General features: G+C 47.2%; 1 protein-coding gene across 4 annotated transcripts in view; it reads right to left on the minus strand.

The window, feature by feature from the left end:
* Nucleotides 1–15,651, minus strand: part of EVI5L (ecotropic viral integration site 5 like) — a 70,995-nt gene that overhangs the window by 17,174 nt on the left and 38,170 nt on the right. For 2 of the 4 annotated variants that reach the window (XM_073588755.1, XM_073588756.1), the window contains exons 11-14: nt 15,096–15,149; nt 12,897–12,929; nt 6,387–6,527; nt 154–282 (exon numbers count right to left, since the gene is read on the minus strand). In XM_073588755.1, the coding sequence (XP_073444856.1) occupies nt 154–282; nt 6,387–6,527; nt 12,897–12,929; nt 15,096–15,149 (357 nt within the window). The remainder of the gene's footprint in view (nt 1–153; nt 283–6,386; nt 6,528–12,896; nt 12,930–15,095; nt 15,150–15,651) is intronic. The other 2 variants (XM_073588757.1, XM_073588758.1) reach the window with 2 other exon arrangements.

A 15,651-nucleotide genomic window follows, 5' to 3' on the forward strand; every position in this document is an offset into this window, starting at 1 on the left:
TTTGTTTTTTTTCTCCCTTGTTCATCGGCTGTATCTGGTATTACAGCTCACCCCCATTGAAGTAAATGACTAAAGATCTATCCTGTTCCTAAAGCTCATTAAGTAAAGTGTCTCTTCTTCTCCAGCTGGTGAGGACCATGGCTGACAACTTACCTTTTCCAACTCGACTACTTTATCTTGCATTTCCTTTAAAGCTCCCAATGTCTCCGTTTCCCTAAGGCGCGACTGTTCCAGTTCGGACTCGAGGTGACTGACTATCTCTTCTGTGGCATGTGGATCATTCTGCAAGAAAGACGTGGTGGATGGATGGGTGGTCTGCATGGTAAACAACGGAGACCTCCACTTTGGTGGTCAGACTATTGACATAATTCAGGCTTCTGGAAGCTCTACTTGGCTTGACATTTCCTCTGCGGTGACCTCAATACATTAGATATGTAATATTACATGGCAGCCAATAAAAGTGGATCTGTCACTAGATCTCACAATATAAACAGCATGACAGTATTAAATAGATATTTCAGACCTGATGAGGGTGGTGTACTTACTTTGGACATCCAGATTAGAATAGCGGTACAATCGGTTTTCCAAAGTTTTCCTGCTTATGTTCAGATTTATTTGGGTATTTTACAGCCAGTCTGACTCCCCAGCCTCATCAGGTCCAAAATACAGGTGCTTCAGCAGGTTTCCACTTTGCAGACCAGAGTTACCCAGTCTTAAGAAGTGACGTGACGACATATGGTCCAATCCTTCCAAAATTGATTCTAATAAGCAGTCCGCTATGCAAACAGTGACTGTGCTACCAGCAGCGCGAGAATCAGCCGCTAAGGTGACGGCCATTACATCCACCTCAGCCATTAAGGTGACAGCCACTACATCCGCCTCAGCCATTAAGGTGACAGCCACTACATCCGCCTCATCCATTAAGAAGACGTGTCGCTACTTCTGCCTCAGCCGTTAAAGGGAATCTGTCACCTCATTTTCGCGCTGTATGTAAATTAGTTGGGTCTGGTCCGATGGGCGGTGTTTTTGCTCCTTCCCTCCACCCCTCCTTGGCCGCTGTACGCAATATTTCAGGTAATTTCCGTAGTTGTCGTATTCCGCGCGTGCGCACTGCAATTTCCACTCGCGCGTGCGCATTATGCTTTGCCCAGCTGCGGGCAAAGCCAGAAAAAAATAGTTTGCATGTACTAGAAGTACTATGTCCCGGAAGTATTTTGCTGCCATTTCTGTGCTCTGGGACACAGTTCACCGGCGCATGCGCACTAATGCTTTTCGGCTTTGTCCGCAGTTGGGCAAAGCATACTGCGCACGCGCGAATGGAGATTGCAATGCGCACGAGCGAAATATCGATAAGAACTACGAAAATTACCTGAAATATTGCGTACAGCGGGGCCAAGGAGGGGTGGAAGGAAGGAGCAAAATCACCGCCCATCGGACCAGACCCAACTAATTTACATACATCGCGAAAATGAGGTGACAGATTCCCTTTAAGATGACAGCAACTACATCCGACTCAGCCATTATGTTGGCCGTCTCTACATCCGACTCAACCACTAAGAAAACGGCTGTTACAGTGGGGGGGAAAAAGTATTTAGTCAGCCACGAATTGGGCAAGTTCTCCCACTTAAAAAGATGACAGAGGCCTGTAATTGACATCATATGTAGACCACAACTGTGAGAGTCAAAATGAGAAAAGAAATCCAGAAAATCACCTTGTCAGATTTCGCAAGATTTAGTTTGCAAATTATGGCGGAAAATAAGTATTTGATCATTAATAAAAGTTCATCTCAATATTTTGTTGCATATCCTTTGTTGGCAATGACAGAGGTCAAACGTTTTCTGTAAGTCTTCACAAGGATGGCACACACTGTTGGTGGTATGTTGGCCCATTCCTCCATGCAGATCTCCTCTAGAGCAGTGATGTTTTGGGCCTGTCGCTGGGCAACACGGACTTTCAAATCCCTCCAAAGGTTTTCTGTGGGGTTGAGATCTGGAGACTGACTAGGCCACTCCAGGACCTTCATATGGTTCTTACGAAGCCACTCCTTCGTTGCCCTGGCAGTGAGCTTGGGATCATTATCATACTGAAAGACCCATCCACGTTCCATCTTCAATGCCCTTGCTGATGGAAGGAGGTCTGCACTCAAAATCTCACGATACATGGGCCCCATTCAGTCTTTCATGTACACGGATCACTCTTCCTGGTCCCTTTGCAGAGAAACAGCCACAAAGCATGATGTTGCCACCCCCATGCTTCACAGTAGGTATGGTGGGGTTCTTTGGAAGCAACTCAGCATTCTGTCTCCTCCAAACACGACAAGTTTTGTTTATACCAAACAATTCTACTTTGGTTTCAACAGACCATATGACATTCTCCCAATACTCTTCTGGATAATCCAAATGCTCTCTAGCAAACTTCAGATGGGCCCAGACATGTACAGGCTTAAGCAGTGGGACACGTCTGGCACTGAAGGATCTGAGTCCCTGGTGGCGTACTGTGTTACTAATCGTAGCCTTTGTTATGATGGTCCCAGCTCTATGCAGGCCATTCACTAGGTCCCCAGAGTGGTTCTGGGATTTTTGCTCACCGTTCTTGTGATCATTTTGACCCCACAGGGTGAGATTATCAGTGGTCTTGTATGTCTTCCATTTTTTTTTATTATTGCTCCCACAATTGATTTCATCACACCAAGCTGCTTGCCTATTGCAGATTCACTCTTCCCAGCCTGGTGCAGGGCTGCAATTTAGTTTCTGGTGTCCTTCGACAGCTCTTTGGTCTTCACAATAGTGGAGTTTGGAGTGTGACTGAGGTTGTGGACAGGTGTCTTTATACTGATAACAAGTTCAAACAGGTGCCATTACTACAGGTAATGAGTGGAGGACTGAGGAGCCTCTTAAAGAAGAAGTTACAGGTCTGTGAGAGCCAGAAATCTTGTATGTTTTTAGGAGACCAAATACTTATTTTCCACCATAATTTGCAAAATAAATCTTGCCAAATCAGACAAGGTGATTTTCTCGTTTTTTTTTTCTTCTCATTTTGACTCTCATAGTTGTGGTCTACCTATGAGGACAATTACAGAACTCTCTCATCTTTTTAAGTGGGAGAACTTGCACAATTGGTGGCTGAAATAAATACTTTTTTTTCCCTCCACTGTACATCCGTCTCAGCCATTAAGATGACAGCCGCTACAACCGCCTCAGCCATTAAGATGACAGCCACTACATCCACCTCAGCCACTAAGATGGCAGCCACTACATTTGCCTTAGCCATTAAAATGATGGTCGCTACATCAGTCTCAGCCATTAAGAAGACGGCTGCTTCAACAGTCTCAGCCATTAAGAAGACGGCCGCTACATCCACCTCAGCCATCAAGAAGACGGCCGCTACATTCGTCACAGCCATTAAGAAGACGGACACTACATCCGCCTCAGCCATTAAGAAGACGGACACTACATTCGTCACAGCCATTAAGACGGAGGATACATCCGCCTCAGCCATCAAGAAGACGGCCGCTACATCCACCTCAGCCATTAAGATGGACACTACATCCGCCTAAACCATTAAGATGGACACTACATCCGCCTAAACCATTAAGATGGACACTACATCCGCCTCAGCCACTAAGATGACAGCCGCTACATTCACTTCAGCCACTAAGACGACGGATGCTATATCCGTCTCAGCCATTAAGAAGACGGAAGCTACATCCACCTCAGCAATTAAGACAATGGACGCTACATCCATCTCAGCCATTCTACATCCATCTCAGCCATTAAGACGGCCGCTACATCCGCCTCAGCCATTAAGAAGACAGCCGCTACATCCACCTCAGCCATTAAGAAGACGGCCGTTACATCAGTCTCAGCCATTAAGATGGCAGCCGCTACATCGGCCTCAGCCACTAAGATGACGGCTGCTACTTACGCCTCAGCCATTAAGATGACAGCCGCTACATCCACTTCAGCCACTAAGATGGCAGCCGCTACATCCATCTCAGCCATTAAGATGGCAGCCGCTACATCGGCCTCAGCCACTAAGATGACGGCTGCTACTTACGCCTCAGCCATTAAGATGGCAGCTGCTACATCCACTTCAGCCACTAAGATGGCAGCCGCTACATCCATCTCAGCCATTAAGATGGCAGCCGCTACATCAGCCTCAGCCATTAAGATGGCAGCCACTACATGAGTCTCAGCCATTAAGTTGGCAGCCGCTACATCCGCCTCAGCCATTAAGATGGCAGCCGCTACATCCGTCTCAGCCATTAAGATGGCAGCCGCTACTTCCGCCTCAGCCATTAAGATGGCAGCCGCTACTTCCGCCTCAGCCATTAAGATGGCAGCCGCTACATCCGCCTCAGCCATTAAGATAGCAGCCGCTACATCCGCCTCAGCCATTAAGATGGCAGCCGCTACATCCGCCTCAGTCGTTAAGATGACAGCAGCTACATGCGTCTCAGCCGTTAAGATGGCAGCCGCTACATGCGTCTCAGCCATTAAGATGGCAGCCACTACATGCGTCTCAGCCATTAAGATGGCAGCTGCTACATGCGTCTCAGCCATTAAGATGGCAGCCGCTACACGAGTCTCAGCCATTAAGATGGCAGCCGCTACATCCGTCTCAGCCACTAAGATAGCAGCCGCTACTTCCGCCTCAGCCATTAAGATGGCAGCCACTACATCCGCCTCAGTCATTAAGATGACAGCCACTAAATGCGTCTCAGCCATTAAGATGGCAGCCGCTACATCCACCTCAGCCATTAAGATGGCAGCCGCTACATCCGCCTCAGCCACTAAGATGGCAGCCGCTACATCCGTCTCAGCCATTAAGATGGCAGCCGCTGCATCCGTCTCAGCCACTAAGATGGCAGCCGCTACATCCGCCTCAGCCATTAAGATGGCAGCCGCCACATCCGCCTCAGTCATTAAGATGACAGCCGCTAAATGCGTCTCAGCCATTAAGATGGCAGCCGCTACATCCGCCTCAGTCATTAAGATGACAGCCGCTAAATGCGTCTCAGCCATTAAGATGGCAGCCGCTACATCCACCTCAGCCATTAAGATGGCAGCCGCTACATCCGCCTCAGTCATTAAGATGACAGCCGCTAAATGCGTCTCAGCCATTAAGATGGCAGCCGCTACTTCCGCCTCAGCCATTAAGATGGCAGCCGCTACATGCGTCTCAGCCATTAAGATGGCAGCCGCTACATCCGTCTCAGCCATTAAGATGGCAGCCACTACATCCGCCTCAGTCATTAAGATGGCAGCCGCTACATCCGTCTCAGCCATTAAGATGGCAGCCGCTACATCCACCTCAGCCATTAAGATGGCAGCCGCTAAATGCGTCTCAGCCATTAAGATGGCAGCCACTACATCCGCCTCAGTCATTAAGATGGCAGCCGCTACATCCGTCTCAGCCATTAAGATGGCAGCCGCTACATCCACCTCAGCCATTAAGATGGCAGCCGCTACATCCGTCTCAGCCATTAAGATGGCAGCCACTACATCCGCCTCAGTCATTAAGATGGCAGCCACTACATCCGTCTCAGCCATTAAGATGGCAGCCGCTACATCCACCTCAGCCATTAAGATGGCAGCCGCTACATCCGCCTCAGTCATTAAGATGACAGCCGCTAAATGCGTCTCAGCCATTAAGATGGCAGCCGCTACTTCCGCCTCAGCCATTAAGATGGCAGCCGCTACATGCGTCTCAGCCATTAAGATGGCAGCCGCTACATCCGTCTCAGCCATTAAGATGGCAGCCGCTACATCCGCCTCAGTCATTAAGATGGCAGCCGCTACATGCGTCTCAGCCATTAAGATGGCAGCCGCTAATTCTGCCTCAGACACTAAGATGACGACCACTACATCTGTAAGAACGGAAACAAAGGTTCTCTGGAAGTGGAACTGAAGTTTAAAAAAAAAATGTGATATTAGGGCAATTTCGGTGGTAGGAGAAATTACTAGTGACCCTTAAAGGTGTGATCCCACCTCGTACATTTATGAATATGCTGTAGATGTATACTTGATACGGATCCCACCAATGGGACCAGGATTTATTTTGCGAACGGGGCCCTGACACGTGAATGCAGGTCCCATTAGTGATATGTAATTATGGCATATCCCGTGTATTAGCCATAAATGTATGAGAAGGAAATATCCCTTTAATAACCATCCGTAAATGCGATTAATCAGTTGATTACGGGTGGAAGTGTGAAGGCCGTCACACGTTACAAAAAAAATGAGAGAACGTTATATATATGTGGTAACACTGAGTCCTGCAGAATATTCTGAACACTACCCCTACAATTTCCCTTAAAGGCCAAGTAAGGAAGCCTCTATGCCATCTGTGACGAGCCTCCGGAGCCCGGGCACAGAGCTCTTACCTGTTTATCTTGCAGCTGGCGGATGAGACTTTGGGCGCTCTGTAGATTCTCAGTCGCCGTATAGTATTGCTGTTTTACTACAGCCAGCTCTCTTTTGATGGCGTAGTTTTCTTCAGCTTCTTGGGCCCGTGTCACCTGACCCTAAATGTGAGAATCCGGAAAAAAATAATTTCTATCATCTGGCTCCATACTTCCTGCCAAATAATGGCCCGGTTGGTTTTCCCACTCAGGAGTTGGAAATACAGGTATACGGCGTTTCTCCTGACTGTCTTATTGAATAATCGCATTCTTCATGTGAAAACAAATCTGGAAAATATTTTATGCAGTGTGCTGCCCCTCCTGTTAATTTCTAAAGGTGCTATTGACATGAAATTCTCACTAAATGTCAGTAACCACCCAGCCAATCCACACTGGCAAAGTAGTCAAACCATAGATGTCCATAAATTAAGTGGTGTAATAACGAGAAATGATACAAAGAAAAATTATTGAACACGCTTACTGATATTTAATTAATACTTCGCCCAAGAGCCTTTATTGGTGATGACAGCTTCAAGACTCACCTTATATGGAGAAACTAGTCACAGGCATTGCTCAGGTGTGATTTTAGCTTATTCTTTTACACACTCTTCGCATCCTGAAGGTCCCGTGGGCTCCTTCTGTGGACTCAATTGATATTCAGGTCCGGTGATTGGCTTGGCCATTCTAGCAGCTTTATTTTCTTCCTCTGAAACAAATTGAGAGTTTCTTTGACCTTGTGTTGGGGATCATTGTCTTGCTGATAAATCCACCCTCGTTTCATCATCATCTTCCTGGTAGATGGCAGCAGATTTTTATCAAGAATGTCTCGGTACATTTATCCACTCATCCTTCCTTCAGTCACATGAAGTTTGCCAGTGCCGTGTGCTGAAAATCAGTCCAACAACATGATATTCTCACCTTCGAGCTTCACTGTTGGTATGGTGTTTTTGGGGCGATAAGCAGTGCCTTTTGGCCTCCACATATGGAGTGTATTATGGCATCCAAAGAGTTCTCATCTGAGCAGACTCTATTCTTCCAGTATTTCACAGGCTTGTCTAAATGTTGTTGAGATAGCATGTTCAAGCGCATTTAAAGTTTTTTGTTCAGGTATGGAGCTTTGCGTGATGAGCCCTCATCACGCAGGTCATGGAGGCTGAGGGCATTACTTATAGTTTCTTTTGAAACAACTGTACCTACTGATTCCAGGTCTTTCTGTATCTCTCCACAGGTGGTCCTTGGCTCTTGGACAACTCTTATGATGATTCTTTTCATTCCTCTTTCTGAAATCTTGTCAGGAGTACCAGGTCGTGGCCAGTTTATGGTGATATGATTTTTCTTCCACTTTCAGATTATGGCCCCAACAGTGCTCACTGGAACCTTCAGTAGTTTAGAAATTTTTCTGCAACCAATGTCATCAGTATGTTTTGCAACAATAAGGTTGTGAAGGTTTTGAGGCAGCTCACTGGTTTTACCCATCAGGAGATGTTTCTTGTGTGGCACCTTGGTAATGTGACACCTTTTTATAGGTCATCAGTTGAACCAGCTGATATTATTCTTCACTAACTGGCAGGATTGGTTTCTAATTAGACAGATTTCAGCTGGTGTTATAACTTTCCATGGCTTTTTGCATCTCTCTTTTTTTCATGTGTTCAATACTTTTTCCCTGTGTCATTTCTCATTATTACATATAACTTAATTTATGGATATCTATAGTTTGATTTCTTTGCCTGTGTGCATTGGATGGGTTGTTATCGACATTTAGTGAGAATTACATGTCAATAATAGCACCTTGATACTGGTGACGTGTTTAATACTTATTTCATCCGCTGTATATAAAACATACACACACTACTATGGAGTTAAGAATATACGTGTGTTTTGTGTATATATATATATATATATATATATACACACACACACACACTGGGGGTAGAATACACAGACGATTCTGCAAGTTTTCCCTCCTACAAAGAATGGAGAGGTCTGTAATTTTTATCGTAGGTACACTTCAACTGTGAGAGACACAATCTAAAAATAATAAAAACAGAAAACCACATTGCATGATTTTTAACTAAACTGCATTTTATTGCATTTTTAAGTATTTAATCACCTACCAACCAGCAAGAATTTTCACTCTCACAGACCTGTTAGTTATTCTTTAAGAAGCCTCCTACTCTGCCCTCATTATCTGCATAAACTGCACCTGTGTGAACTTGTTACCTGTAATCCACGCTCTCCACCATGGCCAAGACCAAAGAGCTGTTTAAAGACACCTGGAAAACAATTGTAGACCCGCACAAGGCTGGGATGGGCTACAGGACAATAGGCAAGCAGCTTGGTGAGAAGGAAACAACTTTATGGGGCTCCATGCAAGATCTCGCCTCATGGGGTAAGGATGATTCGGAGGAAGGTCAGGAATCAGCCCAGAACTACAAGGGAGGACCTGGTCAATGACCTGAAGAGAGCTGTGACCACAGTCTCAAACAATACCGTTACTAACACACTACACGCTCATTGATAAAAATTCTGCAGGCCCGTTTGAAGTTTGCCAATGACCATCTGGATAATCCAGAGGAGGCATGGGAGAAGGTCATGTGGTCAGATGAGACCAAAATAGAACTTTTTGTTATCATCTCCAGTCGCCGTGTTTGGAGGAAGAAGGAGGATAAGTACAACCCCAAGAAAACTGTCCCAACCGTGAAGCATGGTGGGGGAAACCTCATACTTTGGGGGTGCTTTCCTTCAAAGGGAACAAGACGACTGCACCGTATTGAATGGAGGATTGGATCATGTATTGCGAGATTTTGGCCAACAACCTCCTTCACTCAGTAAGAGCACTGAAGACGGGTCGTGGCTAGGGCTTCCGGCATAAAGCACACAGCCAGGGCAACTAAGGAGTGGCTCCGTAAGAAGCATTTCAAGGTCCTGGAGTGGCCTAGCCCAGTCTCCAGACCTGAACCCAATAGAAAATCATTGGAGGGACGTGAAACTCAATGTTGCCCAGAGACAGCCCCGAAACCTGAAAGATCTGGAGAAAGATCTGTATGGAGGAGGGGGCCAAAATCCCTGCTGCAGTGTGTGCAAACTTGGTCAAGAATTACAGGAAACGTCTGACCTCTGTAATTGCAAACAAAGGTTTCTGCACCAAATATTAAGTTCTGATTTTCTATTGTATCAAATACTTATTTCATGTAATAAAATGCAAATTAATTATGTAAAAAATCATATATATTGTGATTTTATGGATTTTATTTTAAGATTCTGTCTCTTACAGATGAAGTGTGCCTATGATAAAAATGACAGAGCGCTCCATTCTTTGTAGGTGGGAAAACTTGCAAAATCGGCAGTGTATCAAATACTTATTTTCCTCACTGTATATTACAGGCATTATACACACATTACACAGAGATCTATGCACAATATATACAATCTATGTACTTGTGTATTGTGTCTCTATACACTCTGTACAGTATACACTACAATCAGTCCCGGACCAGTAAGTTTATCAGAAGAAATATCAGGATGACTACTGATCTCTAGAGACTTTTGAAGCAGCTTAGCGTGAATATTTTCTGTCTTAAAGGGGTTGTCCACTTTACGTGACAATTTTTTTTCCTTTTTTAAAGTGCGTGTATTTTTGGCTAAAAAAAAAACAAAAAAAAAACATTTTTGTAACTAAGTTTCATTGACAACTCTGCGCCATTTTCCTTGCACACTGTGTGCAGATTATTAGACAAGAGAGGATTTTTACCAAATCATTGTTTTTATGCATAATTCCAACTCCGCGCTGTATAAATGTGATTGATTATTGGATGGACCAGATCAGGTGACGTGTATTTGTGTAGTGCGGAGGATGAGGCCAGAGGATGCAAGGCCTTTATCAGGGTGTGCAGAATTATTAGGCAGCCTGTTTTCCTCAGGGAAAAAGGGCCAAAAAAAGAGATTTACCTGACTCTGAAAAGGCAGAAATTGTGAAAAGTTTTATAGAGGAAGCAGCAGTCTGGAAATTGCTAACATATTGGGTGCTCAGAGACATGGCCGAGGTGAGGAGGCTGACACTCGACCACCACTGAGCAAGACACAGAAGTACAAGGTGGTCAGTGCTCAGAGACATGGCCGAGGTGAGGAGGCTGACACCGACCACCACTGAGCAAGACACAGAAGTACAAGGTGATCAGTGCTCAGAGACATGGCTGAGGTGAGGAGGCTGACACCCGACCACCACTGAGCAAGACACAGAAGTACAAGGTGGTCAGTGCTCAGAGACATGGCCGAGGTGAGGAGGCTGACACCGACCACCACTGAGCAAGACACAGAAGTACAAGGTGGTCAGTGCTCAGAGACATGGCCGAGGTGAGGAGGCTGACACCGACCACCACTGAGCAAGACACAGAAGTACAAGGTGATCAGTGCTCAGAGACATGGCTGAGGTGAGGAGGCTGACACCCGACCACCACTGAGCAAGACACAGAAGTACAAGGTGGTCAGTGCTCAGAGACATGGCCGAGGTGAGGAGGCTGACACCGACCACCGCTGAGCAAGACACAGAAGTACAAGGTGTTCAGTGCTCAGAGACATGGCTGAGGTGAGGAGGCTGACACCCAACCACCGCTGAGCAAGACACAGAAGTACAAGGTGGTCAGTGCTCAGAGACATGGCCGAGGTGAGGAGGCTGACACCGACCACCGCTGAGCAAGACACAGAAGTACAAGGTGTTCAATGCTCAGAGACATGGCCGAGGTGAGGAGGCTGACACCCGACCACCACTGAGCAAGACACAGAAGTACAAGGTGTTCAGTGCTCAGAGACATGGCCGAGGTGAGGAGGCTGACACCGACCACCACTGAGCAAGACACAGAAGTACAAGGTGGTCAGTGCTCAGAGACATGGCCGAGGTGAGGAGGCTGACACCAACCACCACTGAGCAAGACACAGAAGTACAAGGTGGTCAGTGCTCAGAGACATGGCCGAGGTGAGGAGGCTGACACCAACCACCACTGAGCAAGACACAGAAGTACAAGGTGGTCAGTGCTCAGAGACATGGCCGAGGTGAGGAGGCTGACACCGACCACCACTGAGCAAGACACAGAAGTACAAGGTGGTCAGTGCTCAGAGACATGGCCGAGGTGAGGAGGCGGACACCGACCACCACTGAGCAAGACACAGAAGTACAAGGTGTTCAGTGCTCAGAGACATGGCCGAGGTGAGGAGGCTGACACCCGACCACCACTGAGCAAGACACAGAAGTACAAGGTGGTCAGTGCTCAGAGACATGGCTGAGGTGAGGAGGCTGACACCGACCACCGCTGAGCAAGACACAGACGTACAAGGTGGTCAGTGCTCAGAGACATGGCCGAGGTGAGGAGGCTGACACCCGACCACCGCTGAGCAAGACACAGAAGTACAATGTGCTCAGAGACATGGCCGAAGTGAGGAGGCTGAAACCCGACCACCGCTGAGCAAGACACAGAAGTACAAGGTGATCAGTGCTCAGAGACACGGCCGAGATGAGGAGGCTGACACCCGACCACCACTGAGCAAGACACAGAAGTACAAGGTGTTCAGTGCTCAGAGACACGGCCGAGGTGAGGAGGCTGACACCCGACCACCACTGAGCAAGACACAGAAGTACAAGGTGGTCAGTGCTCAGAGACATGGCCGAGGTGAGGAGGCTGACACCCGACCACCACTGAGCAAGACACAGAAGTACCAGGTGTTCAGTGCTCAGAGACATGGCCGAGATGAGGAGGCTGACACCCGACCACCACTGAGCAAGACACAGAAGTACAAGGAGTTCAGTGCTCAGAGACACGGCCGAGATGAGGAGGCTGACACCCGACCACCACTGAGCAAGACACAGAAGTACAAGGTGTTCAGTGCTCAGAGACATGGCCGAGGTGAGGAGACTGACACCCGACCACCACTGAGCAAGACACAGAAGTACAAGGTGTTCAGTGCTCAGAGACACGACCGAGATGAGGAGGCTGACACCCGACCACCACTGAGCAAGACACAGAAGTACAAGGTGTTCAGTGCTCAGAGACATGGCCGAGGTGAGGAGACTGACACCGACCACCACTGAGCAAGACACAGAAGTACAAGGTGTTCAGTGCTCAGAGACACGGCCGAGCTGAGGAGACTGACACTGGACCACCACTGAGCAAGACACACAAAAAGATATTATGGTCAAAATACTCACTTGTCTCATAATTCTGCATACAGTGAATAGCATGTGTGTTGCATTGTCAATTGCTGACTGCAGAATGAGTTAACTAAGGATCGGACAGTGAGCTTGTTCTGACGGCCCAAAGGGGAAGTTTTTAACTAAAGTACCCAAAAGCGGGAAACCCCTTTAATTTCCCACCTACAATTTCCTCAACTCTTCTGTCCTCCATTCAGTTTCTCTCCATTACAATGTGATAGGAAAAATACGACAGGAAAAAAACAGGAACAATCCTGAAGACAAATAAGCAAGAAGATAGGTGACTGTACCTGGATGAGCCTGTCCGCTAACGCAGCGCTTTCCTATGAGGTAGTCCACAAACACGAAGGGACAGGACGAGATAAGAGACACAGAGCGAGAGAAACAAAGACAGAGCAGGAAGAAGAGGGGAGAGAAAGAAAAAGGTAACCACCACCGCACTACAAGACGCAGGACAGACGTCCACAGGTTTTATAAATGACAACTTCTATAGCAAGAAATTACCCAAAGAGGAGAGAAAAATGGTTGCCAAGGCATAAGCTCAATGTGCACCATGTCAGATAACCTCTGCCACTGACATGTGTGGTGCTGGAGCATGCTTTATCCTCTGCAACTGACATGTGCGGTGCTGGAGCATGCTTTATCCTCTGCAACTGACATGTGCGGCGCTGGAGCATGCTTTATACTCTGCAACTGACATGTGGTGATGAAGCATGCTTTATCCTCTGCCACTGACATGTGCGGTGCTGGAGAATGCTTTATGCCCTGCAACTGACATGTGTGTAGCTGGAGCATGCTTTATCCTCTGCAACTGACATGTGCGGTGCTGGAGCATGCATTGTCCTCTGCAACTGACATGTGCGGCGCTGGAGCATACTTTATACTCTGCAACTGACATGTGGTGATGAAGCATGCTTTATCCTCTGCAACTTACATGTGCTGTGCTGGAGCAATGGTGCATGCATTATCCTGTGCAACTGATGTGTGGTGCTGGAACATGTTCGGTGTTGGAACATGCTTTATCCTATGCCACTGACATGATGGTGCTGGAGCATGCATTATCCTCTGCAACTGACATGTGGTGATGAAGCATGCTTTATCCTCTGCAGCTGACATGTGCGGTGTTGGAGCATGCTTTATCCTCTGCAACTGACGTGCGGTGTGGGAGCATGCTTTATCCTCTGCCACTGACAAGTACGGTGCTGGAGTATGTTTTAACCTCTACAACAGACATATGCGGTGCTAGAGAATGCTTTATACTCTGCAGCTGACATGTGCGATGCTGGAGCAGGCTTTATTCTGTGCAACTGATATGTGCGGTGTTGGAACATGCTTTATCCTCTGCAACTGACATGTGCAGTGCTGGAGCATGCTTTATCCTCTGCCACTGACATGTATGGTGCTGAAGCATGCTTTATTCTCTGCAGCTGACATGAGCGGTGCTGATGCATGCTTTATCCTCTTCCACTGACATGTGGTGATGAAGCATTCTAACTTCTGTGCAGCTGAAATGAGCGGTGCTGGAGCATGCATTATCCTCTGCAACTGACATGTGGTGCTGGAGCATGTATTATCTTCTGCCACTGACATGTGCGGCACTGGAGCATGCTTTATCATCTGCAACCGACATGTTGTGATGAAGCATGCTTTAACCTTTGCAACTGACATGTGCGGTGCTGGAGCATTGGCGCATGCATTATCCTGTGCAACTGATGTGTGGTGCTGGAGCATGTTTTAACCTCTACAACAGACATGCAGGGTGCTGGAGCATGCTTTATACTCTGCAGCTGACATGTGCGGTGCTGGAGCATGCATTATCCTCTGCAACTGACATGTGCAGTGCTGGAGCATGCTTTATCCTGTGCCACTGTCATGTGCGGTGCTGGAGCATGCTTTATCCTCTGCCTCTGACATGTATGGTGCTGGAGCATGCTTTATCCTGTGCCACTGACATGTGCGGTGCTGGAGCATGCTTTATCCTCTGCCACTGACATGTACGGTTCTGGAGCATGCTTTATCCTCTACAACAGACATGTGCGGTGCTGGAGCATGATTTATACTCTGCAGCTGACATGTGCGATGCTGGAGCATGCTTTATTCTGTGCAACTAACATGTGCGGTGCTGGAGCATGCTTTATCCTCTGCCACTGACATGTATGATGCTGGAGCATGCTTTATCCTCTGCCACTGACATGTATGATGCTGGAGCATGCTTTATCCTCTGCCACTGACATGTATGATGCTGGAGCATGCTTTATCCTCTGCCACTGACATGTATGATGCTGGAGCATGCTTTAGCCTCTGCCACTGACATGTATGATGCTGGAGCATGCTTTATCCTCTGCCACTGACATGAGTGGTGCTGGAGCATGCTTTATCCTCTGCAACAGACAAGGCAGCCACCTTTAACCCTCCTGCATAGGAAAGAAAGGAATGGATCTACAGATGAGAAAATGGGCCGATAACTCTGGACATAGGACATTTCTTACCTTTTCTAGAGTTTCGATTCGTTGCTTCAGAAGTCTGTTTTCTGTTCTTAACCGCTGCATAAAAGATTGTGAGAAAAGTGAGATACAATGAACCACCTGCAGGAGTAGAATAGAGGGGTCTTCACTAACACTGCCCCCAGTAGTATTCACTACCTCTATGCGCAGTGTCGTCTCGCACGTCAGTGAGCACAAGCTCCCAGTAAAGCAGCCACACAGCAAAAATCTTCTACACATCAGGTCTATAAGTGCCACAAATGACTGATAAAGCCTGGCTCATGATTGTGACCAGCACCCATCTCAACAATGGGCGTCCCCCAGAATTGTTGGTGACCACCTCACATCATGTGCACTGTGAGGATTCTCTGATTCCAGCTCTGGGAGCGCCATGCATGTCATTTGCATACGTGCAGTCACATGCCGACAATACGTGAGTGGCCGAGGCCAGACACGTCTAGTCAAAAAACCACATACTATGGTCACATGACAGCTTGCTCCCAGCGCGCGCAATGTGAGAATTCACACAGAGTGACTACAGACTTGTAGACTAAGGCCTTTA

This window comes from Dendrobates tinctorius, unplaced genomic scaffold (assembly GCF_039654945.1).
Source record: "Dendrobates tinctorius isolate UK_male_01 unplaced genomic scaffold, ASM3965494v1 ptg000104l, whole genome shotgun sequence".
NCBI lineage: Eukaryota > Metazoa > Chordata > Amphibia > Anura > Dendrobatidae > Dendrobates > Dendrobates tinctorius.